At 39.5% G+C, this 17,073-nt stretch overlaps 1 protein-coding gene across 4 annotated transcripts in view; it reads left to right on the top strand.

Annotated features, from left to right (window-relative positions):
- OGFRL1 (opioid growth factor receptor like 1) overlaps positions 1–17,073 on the top strand; it is an 89,942-nt gene that overhangs the window by 2,684 nt on the left and 70,185 nt on the right. For 2 of the 4 annotated variants that reach the window (XM_063389457.1, XM_063389455.1), the window contains exon 2: positions 5,087–5,198. In XM_063389457.1, coding sequence (XP_063245527.1) covers positions 5,160–5,198 — 39 coding nt within the window. In that variant the 5' untranslated portion in view covers positions 5,087–5,159. Of the gene's footprint in view, positions 1–3,220; positions 3,336–5,086; positions 5,199–17,073 lie in introns of those variants that run through there. The other 2 variants (XM_063389456.1, XR_010079206.1) reach the window with 2 other exon arrangements.

The following is a 17,073-nucleotide window of genomic DNA, read 5'->3' as shown; positions in this document are numbered from 1 at the left end:
TGTCAGGGCTGTGTCCACCAGCTCACGAGTGCTTTGAATACTAAAAAGTGATCCTGTGGTTGAGTTTTGTTTATTTTAGTAGAATAGATACAAGTACAACACGTGATTCATTTCACTGAATCTTTAGAAAGCTGAGTGAAGATAAATGTGCCAAGAGCATGTCTGTACTTTCTGTACAGTTGACAGAAGGAGGAGGCAAAACATCCAGGGTGGCTTAAGGGCTGGAGTGTGCAGATACCTGACCTGCAGCTGCCCTGATGCCTGTAGCCCAGAGCTGGCACCAGTTTTGTCTGTGAAACTTGCAGGAAAAGGCCATGCAAGGTGTCCTCTGTCACCTCAGAGGACAATGGTCAGAGCCTCAGGGACCAGCAGGACATGCAGAGGGAGATTTACTCTGCAGCTTAGCTTTTATAGAGGCTTCAGTCTTGGGTCTAGCTAGGTGAAGGTGTCAATCCATTTGTTATCTGCAGTTGCAAACACTGCCCTGGAATGAGATGCCTAAGCAGGGTCCCCTTTTGCAAACGGGTCATCTTAGTGATTTGGAGGAGTGATTTGAATGTGGTGGCTCTCCTGGGTGGCAGAAGCTCCTGGACTCAGCCTCTCCTGTTGAAAGCAGTGGTCAAAGTATGGATGGCATCACCACATGGGCACAGGCATTCAAGTGGGGGAGTGAAAGCCAAGCTTTGACTTGTGACTGAGGCAGGCCTAGAGGGGGATTTAAACCTGAACTCTTCTTGTTCTAGTGTTTGTATTGTACAAAAAGGTTTCTGATGCAGCTGGTGTATTCCCAAACTCCGTATTTTATTGTTGGGATAAAGGACAGACCTGGAAGTTGCACATTCTTGCACTTCAGCAGTTGAGGAGTGATGGGGTGAGCAGAGGATTTGAGAACCACGTGGTGATTTCAACATGTGGTATTGGTTCAGTGTTACGAAGGCTTCAGTGTTGGTACAAGTACCCACTGGCAGGAAGCTGTGTGCTTGGAGGGTAGTAGCAGCCAAGAATGGATGTTTAAAGTTTTAACAATATCTGAAACTTTATCAGGCACCTAAACCCTTGAGGATTAAGAGGGAGAGTCTTACGAAGGTGATGGTTGATGTTCTTTCTACCTGCATTCCTAGATTACTCTGAGGAGGATATTGTGAAGTGGTTCTCTGAAGATTATGGCATTGCCTGAAAGGAATGTAGCACTGGGCCATAAATTAACAGGAACAGGAAAAGCTCATTCTCAACTCCAGTTTATTAACTGAGCCATTTGCATATGTAGTTCTTTGTACCAAAAACTTGTGCTATATAAATATACCTTTTACAGTAGCAGCGTACCACAGCAAATAGATGTTTGTGCAGAAAAGTTTCCCCTTCTAAGTTCAGATGTGTAGAAAATAAGTCTTACATTATTCTGTAAGACTGCTTCTATGATACTTCAAATTGAATAAAACACATGATAATATCTTCTTGATCAGTGTTAGATCCACAGATGCTTTTCCTCTGTAACCATTTGAAATTTTAGAAACATGTGTTACAGTGCATAAGTAGACAGCTTTAGTTGCATTTTAACATACTTGCTGGTCAAGGTGAGCCCATGCTTTCCTAATGTGACATGCCTGACATAATCCCAGGGGGATTAGTTGTTAAGACATTTGAAAAATAAAGTCAGGTCTTGCTTTACTGTTTTTCCAAAGTGACACATGTTCTAAATTAAAGCATTTGCAGCAAGTTGACTATAAACTTTCTATGAGTCTAAGCAACTGATAGCTGTTCTTGGAGCTGTCAAGAGATGTACTCATAGCTCTAATTTTTAACTGACTACTAAATCTATATTTATCCACCAAGGATTTTCCTCACTATTGATCATCAGAAAAGTGGGTTTTGTAATAGAACGTGTCCTCTTTCTTTTTCTGTTCCTTTTCCGTAATCTCTGGGCAGTTATTTCTGCTATCAGGAGTAAAATGCAGTTACACAAACTACTGGCATCTGTGGAAAGCTGTGTGGGGGCAGCATTTAGAGTAACTCTTCATGATTTATACTGAAAACTTTGGGGTGAAGGTGAGGAAGAAGGATAATTCCAAGTTCCCAATGCCTGAAGTTAATCAGCATGGGTTTCTTCTCACTTTGTGCCCTCCTCCTACCTGTTATTTCTCACATGCAGCTCTATTTTAGCTGTTCCAGGAGGACTCACTCTGCCTTCTCCTCTTGCAGAACTTTGTAGTGTGTGCATTCTTTGTGTTGTAGTTTTTGGAGCACTTCAGAGCTTCCTCAGTGTCTTAGCTAGAGCATTTATGCTGGGAAGCCTTCTCTTGCTTCACTGGTCAGTCTAATGCTTTCTCCTTGCTTTGTAGGTCTGAATTGTGCCTCTCTTTTAACTTGGTGGGCGTTTTTTGTCATGTGCTTATTAGTCTCTTGTAACTTCTGCTTCTGAAAAGTTGGGAGGAAAGACCTTTTCATGGTGATGAGTTTACAGGTTAACATTAACAAGATTCAGGTTCATGGCTCTGTCAGTATGATGTCAGCATTTTATCTGATAGGTCGGAATGTTTAATTTTAAACTGTAGGGACAAGCAAGTGTTTAACTACTGATGTTCACCCTCATTCTGTTCCCTCATTTAATAAGACTGGTCACACCCAAGAAAAGGGGCGTTTGTTAGAAATAAATGGAGAAAGGGACTTAAATAGGTGTATTGCCCCAGTTGGTATGTGTGCAAAGGTTAGTGCATTTGCTGCACGTGAACTCTAGTTTTGTACTTTAAATGTTGCTGTTATGTTTTTCTTGTGTAGTGCTATGAATAAACAAGCATTTTCTGATTTACTTTAGAATATGCTGTTCTTAATAAAGTTGCTTTCTGCACACTTTTAGTAGATGTTTTGCTTCACGTAGTACCCAGTAGTTCTCTTTCATCTAGAACTAATTTCTGGTAATGTTCAAGTACCTTTGGGTGAAGAGTAATCAATGCATTGCACAACTTCATGTGTAAAGATGTGTAAACTGAAGCCTTGCAGACTCTTCTGCAACATCTGGGGCTTGTGCAGTTTACTGTGGAGCACAGTAAGTTGCAATAGTGTTGTGGTCAGAGGCTGTATGTGTTTTGATATGCTGGAGGTGAAGGACTAACAGTATGATTGTGCTAATTAGTTTGAGAATCTTTATGTCCCAGTTTTGTGTTTGAGCTCTAAATGAGGAAAGTAGTGATGAGAAAGTAAAAACTGGCCTTCCCTGTATTTGCAGGGAATCTGGGATGGAAGCAGTGTCCTACCTACAGGCAAGCAGAAATGATTCCTGCATTAACAACCTGACCCTGAAATTGGAAATATGAGGGCAAACTTGCAGCATGTGAGATGTGAGTCACTGGGCTGGATTGGAGTTAAAGTCCCTGCTTTTCCCATGAGTACAGAAAAGTATAAAATAGTTCCCCAGGGATGTGACAGCACAAATTCCATGTCATCCTGAATAAAGGAAATAAGAAATGGGAGTTAGGAGACAATTTGTAAAATACAGGATGAAAGTGTTCTAGAAGTCCTTGGAGGCTGCTGGGGCAGAACTTCAAGTTTGAGCATGGTTCTGGTGAGCCCGACATACGTCTGCTCCTGTGTGCAGGGATCTCAGGTATGTGCCATAACTGTAATGTGTCCCCTGTGCCAGAGGCTTATCACTGCAGCTGTATTTTGCCTTTGAAGTGGACAGTGCAGCTGAATGGGTTGTAAATGCTGTAGGTATTTTGTTCACACTGTTAAAGCTAAGTAAATGTTCTTTGCTAAGCTTGGGATCTGTTAGGCTATGCTCCCTTGGACAATGCTTCTCCCATAAAACTATGAGATGTTACTACCACTGGAGACTGTTTTCTGGTCTAATATACACTTTTTATTCTTGCGCTGACCCAGTACATGGTCTCTGTATTTATCTGACGTGGGAAACCACAGCCTTAATGGTTCTGCACTGGGAGGTGACACAGCAATGTGTAGTTAGGTGCAGTTTCAGGCCGGGCGCTGCGCCGCTTGTGGAGCAGCAACTGGCACGGCGCTTGGCTGTGCCCACAGGGAGACAGAAACGCTTCAGAGCACCTGGGTGTCACCCCTTCTGCCAGCTGATACCACAACAGTTGAACCTGTTGCATCTGCCTTTCTGGCTGGAACTTAAGGTTTGCAGGCTTCACAGCGATTCCCTCATGGCATTGAAATGGAGTATACAGCACTGATGCTATAGCAGAGCATAAATAGTGCTCATATTCCTCTTTAGCTTTCACTTGTTGCCGCAGCTGGTTGATGGAGACGTGTATTAAAGACATGTTTGTTTCATGTCTTTAATACACGTTTCTGGATGTTTCATTCATCCAGAATGGGTTCAAGTACCTTCAAAAAGCGTCAGGAGTGCAAATTGATAAATATGTTTTAAGTATGTACCTTTCAGTTAATATGTGCTGTGTCCTGCACTTCTTTTGCTTTTGTTGTGTGCTTATAACTTAGAATTCAGAACTGTCATGTGTGTATTCTCCCTCTGCTTCAGGTTGCTTTACTTTAGTTCTCCTTTGTTTGTTTTTTTCTATGTTCTTCTCAAACTCTATTTCTTTGGGTTTTGCCTAATATTGTAATTCTGACTTTTGTATCTGTTTGCTCCTCCATCTTCACAGGAGTTCTCTATGTGCTTCTTCTTCTAGAATTATTGCGTGAATAAATTCTTCATCCTAAAGACTCTGGGGATTTTGCTTTTCTGAAATGATGTTGTATCTGAGATTGATTATGTGGTTGGTTTTGGTTGTGTAGTCTGTATGTTTCTTAATATAATAAATGAGAAGTCATTATGCTTACCTCTGGTCAGAAATTTAAATTCTTCAGTCTTGTTTCTGAATATTTATGCTGCCTTAGCAGTTAACCTTTATCTACACGAATTGAGAGACAGCTGCATTCAGGAATAATGTGTCACATTAAACACATTCTAAGTTTTAAATGACGGTACCAGAAAAGGACACAGTTGTAATAATGGTTGTTAAAAGCTATCTGACTTCTTGCAGACAGTCCTAATAATGAGAACTATGTGATTTGAACTGCTGAACTTCTGGAATTACAATAACTTCTGTTCATGTATGTGATACAGATTCCTGGAAATCTGAGGAGCAGTCTTTGGTGGACGAAGAATGTAATTCTCCCTGGAGGTGTGGGTGTCTCTTATGAAGAGGACTGAAGTAGGTTCTGCTGATATCCAAAAAGTGAGTTCTTGGGCTTTTTTCACCAGATATATTGCTAGTGAGGTGCACTGTAGTATTCATTCACTGGGGTGGATTAGAAGCTGATTAAAGTCTTTTATGATTAGACATTGAGGAGATAATTTTGGGGAGAGGCTCAAAAAAACTAGGCACTACATGTTCATGATTTTACCAAAAGTTTTGACATCTCATTCCCAAATGTTTGCATGTTTTGTGTCTCGTTTGGTGCATAATTTCAACTGCTTGTCTGCAACTGCCTGCTTAGTGCAGGGGGAGCCTGTTGCTTCAGGCATTGTAGAGCTAAAATGCAGTTGGGAGAATTGGATTCATCTGCAACAGTTGGAGATACTCATTCTGTATCATAACAGCTGTGAACTTGAGTTCATATAAGTAATGTGTGCTTAATCTTCCTGTGCTGTCACTTACAGGAAGAGGAGGAATAATATTTTCCCATATTTAATGATGATGTTAAAATTTTTGACGAGCAAATTTGAAAATGTAAACTATAAAGCAACTTAGGAAATAATTGACACAAGTTAAGTTTTTGGAAATTCTGTGTTGCTTTTTATTTGCATTTTCATCTGTTGATATTCCAGTGTTAATCTCATATGATTAAAAACTAATTTACCTGTCTGAGTTACCCTATTACCTCATCTGTATGAAAGGTAACGGAAAAGGTAGAGGCCCTGGGATTGAATTGTAGGAGCACTTGGCCAGTTTTGGTTTAGTTGCTTTGTTTGTTTGCTTGTTTTAGTTCCTTCTTTGTCACCAATAATCCATTCATCTGACTTAGAAATTTTGGGGGAATGAGAGAAAAGCAGTGTAAAGCTTTTTTTTTTTTTTTGAGAGAACAGGGCTTAAGTGCTACCAGTTTGTCTCTTTCTCCTTCTGGGACATGAACTATAAATTCATTAAGATTAAAAAGTTCAAATGTTGTTCATTTTATCTTACCTGTATTCACGTATGTTCCACCTTATCAAGATCAACATGTTCAAGCCCTGTTCAGATCAAGCCCTGTTGATTTCTCTTTGAGTCTTGGACACTTTCTTACTAAACACCTCTTTCTTACTAAACACTTTAGAAATTAAATATCAGAGTGGTAAAGACAACTCATTCCTGCCTTCTGCATAACAGTCCATACTGTGTGACAAAGTGCCTCACAGTTTTAGATTGACCTTCTTTTGACTTTCATACAGATATAATCTGTGTTTTTAAAATGGAGAGGTAGCCATATATGGAGTGGGATTGCATGTTGTTGCTGATATAATGTCCTTCATCTAATTAATTCCATTTTATAACCTTCCTATATTTTCCCCCTTTAAGGTGTAGATATTAGGCCAGTGTATTTACAGATGAAATTATAATTTTAGTGTCATGAATAGGTATAATTAGGCTGAAATATTTCCATCCTGCAATCAGTGTTTTGCATTTAAGGGTGTTTTGTTTTGTGGGTTTTTTTGGTTGTTTTTTTTTTTGGTTACTATCTGTGCATACTGTTTTACAAGGTGATTTAAGTGTATTTCTTAGCTAGCTTGTGACAAAGAAGATTGGACTTGCCAAGAGAGGAACTCTTTTCCTTTTTTCCCAGAGTATTGTTATAGTAACTCTATTTTCTTACTGTCCTGTTCTTCAGTAGATCTCACTTAGGAAAGGCCATTACCTCCTCGTATTGCCAACTTTGTGAAAAGTTGGAGACCTTACTGAGGATTTCATAGCTTGCCATGATAGCTCTCCTAAGGAGAGGGTGAGTGGATCCTGTGGCTCTAGTGTGGTATATAGATGCCAAATGCTAGGAATTCCTGGAATGTAGAGTTGTGCAGCACTGATAAAGTTTGCTTTGTTTCCTTAGTGACTTGACCCATTATGAAAATGTGATTCGCTAGGAAGCTTTAGTAGCTCAAAGTTTATGTTGAATAAAGGGAAAGGCCCTAGCATAATTCTACTTGTTTTCACCTGCTGCCTGAAAGATTAATTTTCTTAACCTTAGTATAGAAAATATAACCCTGCATTTTGAAGGTGATTTATAGAGATCCTTCACACATGTCAGCTTGAGTAAATACGCCACAGGCTTCTGCGTTGCAGCTACAGTCTTGTCATAACCTACTGGTTTACAGTGTGGTAATTTCATTTGGGGGTAAGAAACTTTCAAGGAAAAACACCTTATAATTAGAGTGATACAATCACTCTGCTTGCCTGCTGCGGTTTCATATGACTTCAGAAAAATAGTTGAGTGATTATCTGTAATTTTCCCCATCATTAACTTAATAAGGAAATGGGGGATAGAACAGAAAAACTGAGCAGAACTGTACAACCGAGATGTTGTTATGCCAAATCTTTCTGGCTTTTTCATTTGGTGAGAAATGCCGTTCTGCCAACTCTACGTGAAGAGTAGCAGCAACTGCTTAGCTCATATAATTTGTAGAAATCTTGAACTTCATTGAAGCCTTTGCAGAGCTTGCTGTACTACTTCCTTCTTCCCCACAGTCCCCTGTGGGCTGGGTGGTGGGGTTTTTTCCATGGTTTTATTTAGAAGCAAATCTTGCATAAGCTAACTTCTAATATAATAAAATTTCCTTGCACCCACTTTTCTGAGGGGAAGGATGCCATCCCAGACACTTCAGTGAAATACCTTCAGGAAACATTTGATTCTATTTTTGTGCTGGTTACTGTTTTTAGTTGCTGTGCTGATAAGTGAACTTTGTTGTAGTGTTATGCAGTTTTTGTATGAATGTGACAAGATTGGTCAAGTCTCTTGGAGAACAAAAACAAATACAACAGTGGAAGCAAGTTGCTCTTTTTGTACGTCTTTAATTCTTACTGGGTGTAAAACAGGGAACGTAATACTGGAATTGTAATGCTTGAATAGAAAATATGCCTAGCTGTTTGGAAATGTTGCTCTGGAGTTTTACATTATTTCATTAGTAAATACTGTAAAAACAGTCCGGTGTACATCTGCAGGCAGCAACACAGCTACAGAAGTTGTAGTGATCTTAACTAACCTGCTTGGAGGCTTCGGCATGCTAATAATATAAAATAAACAGCCAAGGAATGTGTATTGCTGTTGACAGTGAGCGACTGTAAACATCCTCGACTGGAAGCTGTGAAGCAGCAGATGGGGCTTTCAGTCGGATGTTTGCAGCTGCCAACTGCCACAGACGTCAAGAAATGTTTGACACCTAAAACATAGCTGTCTGTTTAAAGCTTATTTCATTTATCCCAGGCATACAAATCAGGCCAAATTTTTCTACATACTGCTTAATCTTTCTTGTGATGTGTCTTAATATGTAGAAATCATCCAATCTCTGTTAGGAAGAATCAAAGATGGAATCAGGTTACATTTTTAACTGCAAACTCAGTTTTAAGTTTTCAGAGTTGCTTGGGTTTTTTTTTTAGACTTTGCTGGAAAGTTTTCAGAAAATTATTTCACATCTTTATAATCTCTCCAATGGTTCACTTGGAATTTGAAATCCTAAGCCTTGTAGGAAATAATCGGAAATAATCACTTAAAGGACTTCTGGAAATTAGAAATTCACCAGAAAGCAAAACTGGCCAGGGGTGGGGGAGACAAGTATTAAAAATTTATTTTTCCTGGAAGTGGCCCCCCCAAAAAAAGGAGGAAGTGCTAAAAATTGATTCATACTTTAAATACTTTTCTAGAAGTCAATTGAGGCAATTTCAAGATTCCAGTCCTGCCAACTAATTATATGTGTGGTGGACCCTGTTGCTAAAATAACAACCATAAGACATACAGACCAAATTATGTGACTAGGACAATACTTAAGGGTGATTGCTATCGTACCACAAAAAGAGCAGTGAGGTTGTAGCACATAACTGATTTAAGCTGATACTGAAAGCAGGAGTGAATTCATTCCTTCTTGAGAAAATGTAGAGAAGACATGCATCTGCTTGGTACGTGTTAAGTATCTATGATTTTGGTAAAGTGAGTTGTGTTGTTAATTGTTTTTTTCTTGTTCTTAGTATCCTTTTTTCTAAAATATGTTTGTGTGCATATTTGTATAAAAGTATGAGAGGACATAATCTAAACATTAATCTGTCCCTTTACATTTCACATAAGATACAGATACCTTAAGACTTTCCAGACTTTTTGACTTTTTGTGTAAAGGAGTTAATGTCCTGGTCAGAGTTCTTACAACATATTATTTTCATATAGGTAGATAAAACAGTATCTGCAGTGTCAAACCCCCCATATTTTGTGTTTAGAAACTTCACTAATCTGTGTTTTGCAAATAGCATTGAGTGGAGATTCGTACACTTGTCAGGTTCAAATTATATTGTATTTCAGTAATGCTTGAAGGTCCTGTCAGGATTAGCGCTGTACATCATCTTGCACTCTTCTTGTTCATAGTAAGCTATGAGGTCTCCCAAAAAGGATTTACAGTCTGATTCAAGACAAGTGGCATCAAAGTGGAATTTGAATGATATGGGCAGGGGTCACCTGGGAAGACTGAGAGGAGGAGGGCAGAAGGATGGGCCCTTGCTGTTTTTAGGGGGTGTGAGTTGATTGCTAATTAAAATGTAGGAAGATAGAAGACATATTTTCTTAGCCAGTTATTTATTTGGCTGTAAAAATCTTGAAAGATGATGATTTAGTTGGATAGTATATGGATTTGAAATTAGGAGAGACACTGATGAAACTGTGATTTTTGCGTTGATGATTTTTTCTACAGATGGAGCAGGTGAAATGGGCAGAGGTTTCCAAAAGCCTTTTCTTGCAGATCTAAGTGACCCTCAAAAGCTTGTACTGAACTCAGAAAGAGAAAATTCAACAAATACAGCATTTGACTTAAAATAATTGCAAATTTAATTCAGGGCCAAGGTAGTTTTTCAGAGTATGGCTTACATAGTTTATAGAAGTAGCTGAAATTTTGGCATTTATGGCAGAAGAAAAATGGGAATTGCAGGCAACAGTCAGGTTACATTTGTGAATAACAGAGGTGGGTGTTACTGCTGACAAAGTAGAACAGTAATGAACAGAGTTGGGGATTTACAAATAACAAGTGCTTAGAGGACTCTTTCTAGGCTTAAAACTGGCTTTATTGACAACCATGAGAACTTTCTAAGTGAACTTGTAATGAAATTTATGAGACTTGGATGCACTTGAGAAATGCCATCTTGGCAGAGGATTCTTGACATAATCTCCGCATCTGGAAAGCTTCGCAATAGTTTTGAAGAGGATTGAGCAATAGGAAAAGACTTGCATAGGCAGAGTATTTAATATCAAAAGCATTAAGTACCTCCTGTGAAGATTTACATATTGATGATATTTGTGCTTTGGCAGGAAATTCTTTCAATACCCATTCTATTACTCTTCCTGAATTACGTATCGTCTCAAAGTTCAGCATGTTTCCTCTTGGAAAGTGTAGTAATATGTTGAGACTCTTTTCTTTGTAAACAGCAGCTTCAAACATGTAACCTGCTCTTCTGCCAGCCATCCCTTAAAAACTGCTAGGGCTAAACTTCAGAAGAATTTATGGTGGTTTGACCCTGGCTGGATGCCAGACACCCATGAAAGCCACTCTATCACTGCCTTCCACAACTGGATGGGGAAAGAAAATAAAACAAAAAGTTCATGAGTTGAAATAAGGACAGAAAGAGATCACTCATCAAATTATCATCACGAGCAAAACAGACTTGACTTGGAGATATTAATTGAAATTATTACCATTCAGAATGAGAGCAGAATAATGAGAAGTAAAACAAAGCTTGAAGGCACCTTTTCCCTGCTCCTCCATCCTTCCCAGGCTCTACCTCCTCCCCCAGAGTGGCACAGGGAAATGGAGAATGGTGGCTACAATCAGTTCATCGCAGATTGTTCTTAGTGGTGATCAGGGAGAGGAGTCACTCCCCTGCTCAAGTGTGGGATCTCTCCCATGGGAGACAGTTCTTCAGGAGTTTCTCCAATGTGAATCCTTCCCGTGGAAGGATTCAAGTTTTTCATGAGCTGCCCCAACATGGGTCACTCTTCCACACGGTGCCGTCCTTCAGGCACAGCCTGATCCAGTGTGGATCCCCCACAGGGTAACAGGTCCTACCAGGAGACCTGCTCCAGCATGGGCTCTTCTCTCCAAGGGTCTGTTGGACCCTGCCAGGAGCCTGCTCCAGCACTTCCAGCATCTTTTGGGCTTCCACCCCTTCAGGTGTGGGTCTCTTCCATGGGCTGTAGGTGGATCTCTGCATCCCCACAGAGTGCAGGGGAATCTCTGCTCTAGTGCCTAGAGCACCTCCTCCCTCTTCTTCTTCACTTACCTTGGTGCTTGCATAGTGTTCCTCTCACATATTCTCACTCCTCTCTTCTTTGAGCCAAATTATTTTTGTAGAACAGCTTCTTAAATATGTTGTCGTGGGGGACTACTACCATCTCAGACTGGCTCAGTCTTGGCCAGCAGTGGGTCCATCTCAGAGCTGGCTGTCATTGGCTGTGCCAGACATGGGGAAAGCCTCTGGAAGCTTCTCACAGAAGCTACCCTTGTAGTCTCCACTGCTATCAAAACCTGGCCATGCAAACCCAAAATACAAGAGAGTTAGAGCAGTAACGCTTATTTTCTGTCTGAAATAGCAACTGGCTGCTGGTTTTGTCTTACCTTAAATATTGGTGGGTGTATGTTGTCTTACTTGGTATTTCTTGAAGTCACCATCTCCCTGAAGAGGTAGGGTGTTGTTTTCAGGCAGTGGCTTTCAGATTTGGATAGGTGAAGTCAAGCCCTCTTCACCTATGTGTGGAATTAACAATGTATTCTTAAAAAGCTTCTTCACTGCCCAGCCCTATTTGAAAGAAAAGAGCAGGTCTTGTCTGAGGGGTCTTAGTTTTGACTCTGCAGAAGTTGTGTCTGTCCACCAAGGAGGGAAGTAAAAGAGGAAAGTCAACCAGGCTATTTACATCTGCATGCTGTTCATGGAAATCGTCTATAAAATGACAGGACAACTGTTGGAAATGGCCCAATCCATCTGCCTACATATGCACTTGTTATGAAGAAGATACAGGTGATGATGTGAATGGAAAGCTCTCAGTACTGAGCTGCTGTTCCTACTCAAGCTGCACTCAGAACTGTATATTGTTCAGATACATGCTTCAACTCTTTGCTTGAAAAGTGAGTGTTTAATCGCCCTGTTTCTCGAGACGTTCTCTTTGTTAGTTTGTCCTGGGGTGACTTTTGATGCTTGTATCCCCAGTTGTCTGTTCTGTTTGTTGGATATTGTGCCCTGTAGCTTTGAGACTGGTTTGGAGAGTGAAGGGGCAGAAAGAAGCAGCGCAGTTTGTTTTCAGAAACTGTTCTCCCTCCTCTGTGTTCTGCTCCTCGGCTGTGTTTGTCTGAAGCATGCACAGACAGCGGGACAGAAATCTCCTTTGCTTTTAGTTAGTTTAGCTAGCTGAGGCAGAGAAGTGGCCTGGACTGGTTTTTTCCCTTTTGTTGGGACTGTTTAAACCTGTCCTGGACTGGAAAACCCAGAGAGACACCTGGACCTCACACCTGTGGCCCGCTGGAGCCCAGGATGGCATTTCCAGTGCCAGAGGGACTGGGACTAATAAGGGACTGAGAGAGCCCAGCTACACCCACGGCAGGGATGTTCTGAGTTTGCCATCTCACTTGGGAACAACAAGGGGTTTTATTGTTTCATATTATTGTTTGTTGAATAGTTTTTCCACTTTTTTCTAAGGAGATTTTTTTCCCGGACCGATGTGGGGGCAGGCCGTTTGGATTTGCTTTTCCAGAGGACCCTCATTCGGAGGTTTCCTCCCAAATTTGCCCTAAACCAGGACATAATTATATGTGAAATAAGCATTAAACAATGCTTATTGTGTTTTTTAGAAACAGAATAAAAGAAGATGAACTAATCCTATATCACTAAAAAAATCTGATTTAGAAAGGATGATTCTTTTGCCTTGACCTGAATTGAGTGGTATTTGACATCTAACTTTTTTCCGTTTAAGCAGTAATTTACAGACCAAGATGCATGAATGCCATTTTTTTTCTATTGACAGATACAGGTTTCTTTAGTTTTTTCCTAAGGCTTCAAATAGTTTTTATGAAACAAATAAATGAACAAAGGATATGGGAAGGAAGCCACGTGCCATGCAGTGAAGTGTTTTTCCAGATGATAGCTTGAGGCATCTTTTTAGCTGTGGATGTCAACATAGCTGCTTTTATTTAACAATACATCTCTTGATTTAATATGGATAGCCAGCATTTTGCTCCAATTCAGGTTTCCTGTTATTGGCACTTGGATTTGTCTTGTGGATAAATTGGAAATACTTTCTGTAACTTTGTCTTGTGTTGCTGAAGTATTTTTTCTTCCCCCCTTCCTTATACATCCTTTGATTAAATACATACCTCCTTTCATAGTGCGGAGTGTAGAAAATTAATTCAAGAACTTCTATCTATAGCATGGCAAGACTGTCAGTGGAAGAGAGGGATATTGCTCAGAGCAGTTTTTTTGCAAAATCCTTTGGTCATCCAGGTGTATTTCAGTCAGTAGTGGGTCTTTGAGCCTTGACCTGGAGGAGCTCTGAGCCATTCTGTCTTCTTCATTGCACTCCTTTTGTAACTCTTCTTGTGCAAGGACAGAGGACTTGCTTTTAGCTCTCCAGGATACTGTGCAGAGATGTCTTGTCTCTTTGCTTTCACCGTATCACTCATCTTTTTGCCTTCCCTGGACTCACCTTTATTCATTAGATGCAACTTAAACTACTTGCTTTGTCTTCATCACAGCCTGTACATGAAATAACTCCCACATCCAGTTGTTCTGTAATGCTATTATCCTCTGTTAGGGACCTGAACTTTTTCAGTCCTTTTCAAGCCTTTTTCCTCGGTCTCAGAAGTAAAAGGTTAATCAGTCAACAACCTTTTTAACTACTTTATTGTAGTGAAAGCTTTGGGAAGAGGTTGTGAACTCTGCTGAAGGCCATAGGCCTTTAGGAGATGTTCTTACAGTAATATTTATAGTACTCTTTCCTCTTGCCCTCCTCACCTTCTGTATACTTGGAGAATAGGATTAATATTTTCATATTGCAGTGTTGACTTTGCAGAGTTGATAGCTGCATTTCTGATGTGTGCTGCTATTTCTGGGGAATGTGTCTGCTTTGCTTTGTGAAGAACAGTGAAAATATTGTACTTTCTCCAGAAACATTTTCACTACTCTACATAACTTGTATATCCTTAATATGCCTTTAGATATATTTTTTATATGTATGCTTGAAACTAATTGTATCAAGAAGTTCCACTATATAAGGCTGATATACTTTGCTTTGTATTTTTATCAGTGTGTGTGTGCATATGTGTATACACACATACACACACCTGTATCAGGGAAGAAGGAGAAGAAAGAGGAAAAGGAAGCTGTGCAAATGGCTTGGGGTTTTTTCTACCCGTTGCCTAGATATGCACACTGTGCAGAATAAACTAGTCTTGTGTTCTAGAATTTCTTAATACAATTAGTCGCTAGCATTCTGCCTGTAGTTGATGACATTATTCAGTGGAATATGTACTTATCTGAAGCTCTTGCTCAGAAATTAGTGGTTTAAAAAAATAAAGCAGCTGAATACTTAGTCTACCTGCATTAAGTACAAATTATACTGTTCCTTCAGAGCAAGGATCTTATTAGTGTGTGAGCAATTTATTTATGGAGGCAAAAGTGATCTGTGAAGTTCCTCTATTTTGATTGTTAAAAGCTATGGAACCTTAAAGCCTTTTTAGATATCTGAGGTGATGCTGGGATTCATAGCAGTGATTAATTCTCTGACTATAAATATTCCTAATCAACATCCTGAAATGTTTTCAAAACATACAGAGGGATTTTTTAGCTTAAACTAAACAGTGATGAAATGGCAGAAGGCCTATGTGAGACACATTTACTTGCTATCTCCTTGAAATCATACCTGCTATGAGGGGTTTTGGTCTTCCATTTGAGTAGTGATGTCCCTTAAGACACTCCAGCCAGTAACTGGAGCTCCTATGTAATACATGGAAAGCAGTGAAAGCAATCAAACTGGCTTGGGTCCTACATTTACAGGGCAAGACCCAATTAATAGCAGAGGGAAAAGCATATAAAGCAACACTCACATGGCTCTGCAGAGTTGGCACAATGTCCTGTCTGCTAAACCTTTTCCAGCTTTTCTTAGAGAAACTTGCATGTACAGAAGCATCTTCAGAAATACTTGAAAGACAGGTCAGATTTACTTGAAATGGCTGTACTTGTTCTGCAGAGCGTGTTAGATGAGGCTCAGGGCTATGACCCTGCAGATGTACAGTTCTGAGCAAAAGTGGCAGCCATTGACAGGTCAGTAATACAGGTGCCTGTGAATCAGTGAAGTACCTCAGAAGTGTTTATTTTATGAATACATAAGCTTCTTCACAAAGAAACCAATGGGAATTATTAACATTCTGAAAATAGATATGGTCGTGTCTTAAGGTGGAAATCCACTGGAAATGTAATTTCTTTGTCCCACAGTGGATTAGTGGGGTTATCATTACCTTGGAATACTCTATGGGCTTGTAATTGTTCATGAAAATTGGTAGGAAATACCTGTGGTAAGCATTCATATTGCTGAACTTATTACAGCTGTACTGTAGTTAAATAGATCTGAGCTGCACTGTTCTAGGCTTACACTAATGAATAAGAAGAGGCCCTTTTACATGACAATTTTATATGTTTTATTTTAGATATGTATTTAGGAATGAGATGACTTGTCCCCAGTTGCCCTGCTTGTTTCTCTCCTTTAGCTTCAAAGTCAGTCGAGGATAACTACCTCAGGTGTACATATCTTTGCTATAGAAGTCTGTTTGTAGTCAGATGAATTCAATATTTTTTCCTCAAAGGAAGAAATTCAAAAGGTAGAAAGCTTTTGAACAACACAAGGAGAAAGATGAAATATTAACTGAAAAAGTGTAGCACTTTTGAATGGCTTATTAAAACCTTACTAGTCATGGAAGAATCTACAACCAAGGGAGATAGCAAAGATAAAATGCTGAGAATAGAGGTGGAAATGGTGCCTAAAAATATTCTTTCCCTTCCTCCTGCCTCAAGAAATCCCTAAATAGATGTCTGTCAGCTTTTATTCCGTGAATATAAATTAGCAGATAATGAAGCAATGTATAAAATTAGTAAGAAAATGTCATGGATGGAGAGAGGACAGCTGGACAGTCAGAGAAAGAAAGACGGATTTTATTAGGCACAAAAAGATTTTAATGTTGACGCTCGTGATCAGGTAGAAGTCAAAATTATATAGTGCTTAAAGACAATACTCTATAGAGTTGTCAGGCTCGTGATTAAAAAGCTGGGGCGTAGTCAGATGCAAATGTTGATGGCATTCTTTCAACTTTAGCAAGCCAGGAGGATGTTTAACAACAGTTATTAAAATAGGACATAGCTTAGAAGATGCCAATAACTTGTATCAAGGAATTGGAGAGGAGTAATATGAAAAACTCTGTGGATTCTTATTCTAAAATTAGTGTACTCCAGATTACAGATGGAAACTAAATTGTCCCAAGGCTTAACTGAGTGAGTAGAGTTTACGACTATAGATTGTCAACATAGTTTTGGACAGAAATACTGAAATAGGACTGGGACCAAAGTAGGTAAATTCAGTAGATCCTACCAGGAAATGGAACTCACTTGTTACGTTATCTTTTTATTTCATAGTAAATTGCAGATAAATAGCAGATTGATAGCCTCCTGCAGACAGTAGCCTTTGTGATATATTACACAATACTGGATTTGGCAGCCCAAATGTCCTGATAGAAAAAATTGAAATAGTAAAAAGTCTAGATATGATGTATGTGGTGAACAGATTTAAAAATATTGATGAAGAATAGTCACTGTGTGTTATGTTTTCCTGGGGTGGAGAGTGGTAGGCTTTGAT

This window comes from Prinia subflava, chromosome 2, assembly GCF_021018805.1.
Source record: "Prinia subflava isolate CZ2003 ecotype Zambia chromosome 2, Cam_Psub_1.2, whole genome shotgun sequence".
In the NCBI taxonomy this organism is placed as follows: domain Eukaryota; kingdom Metazoa; phylum Chordata; class Aves; order Passeriformes; family Cisticolidae; genus Prinia; species Prinia subflava.
This window is presented reverse-complemented; position numbering and strand designations above follow the sequence as displayed.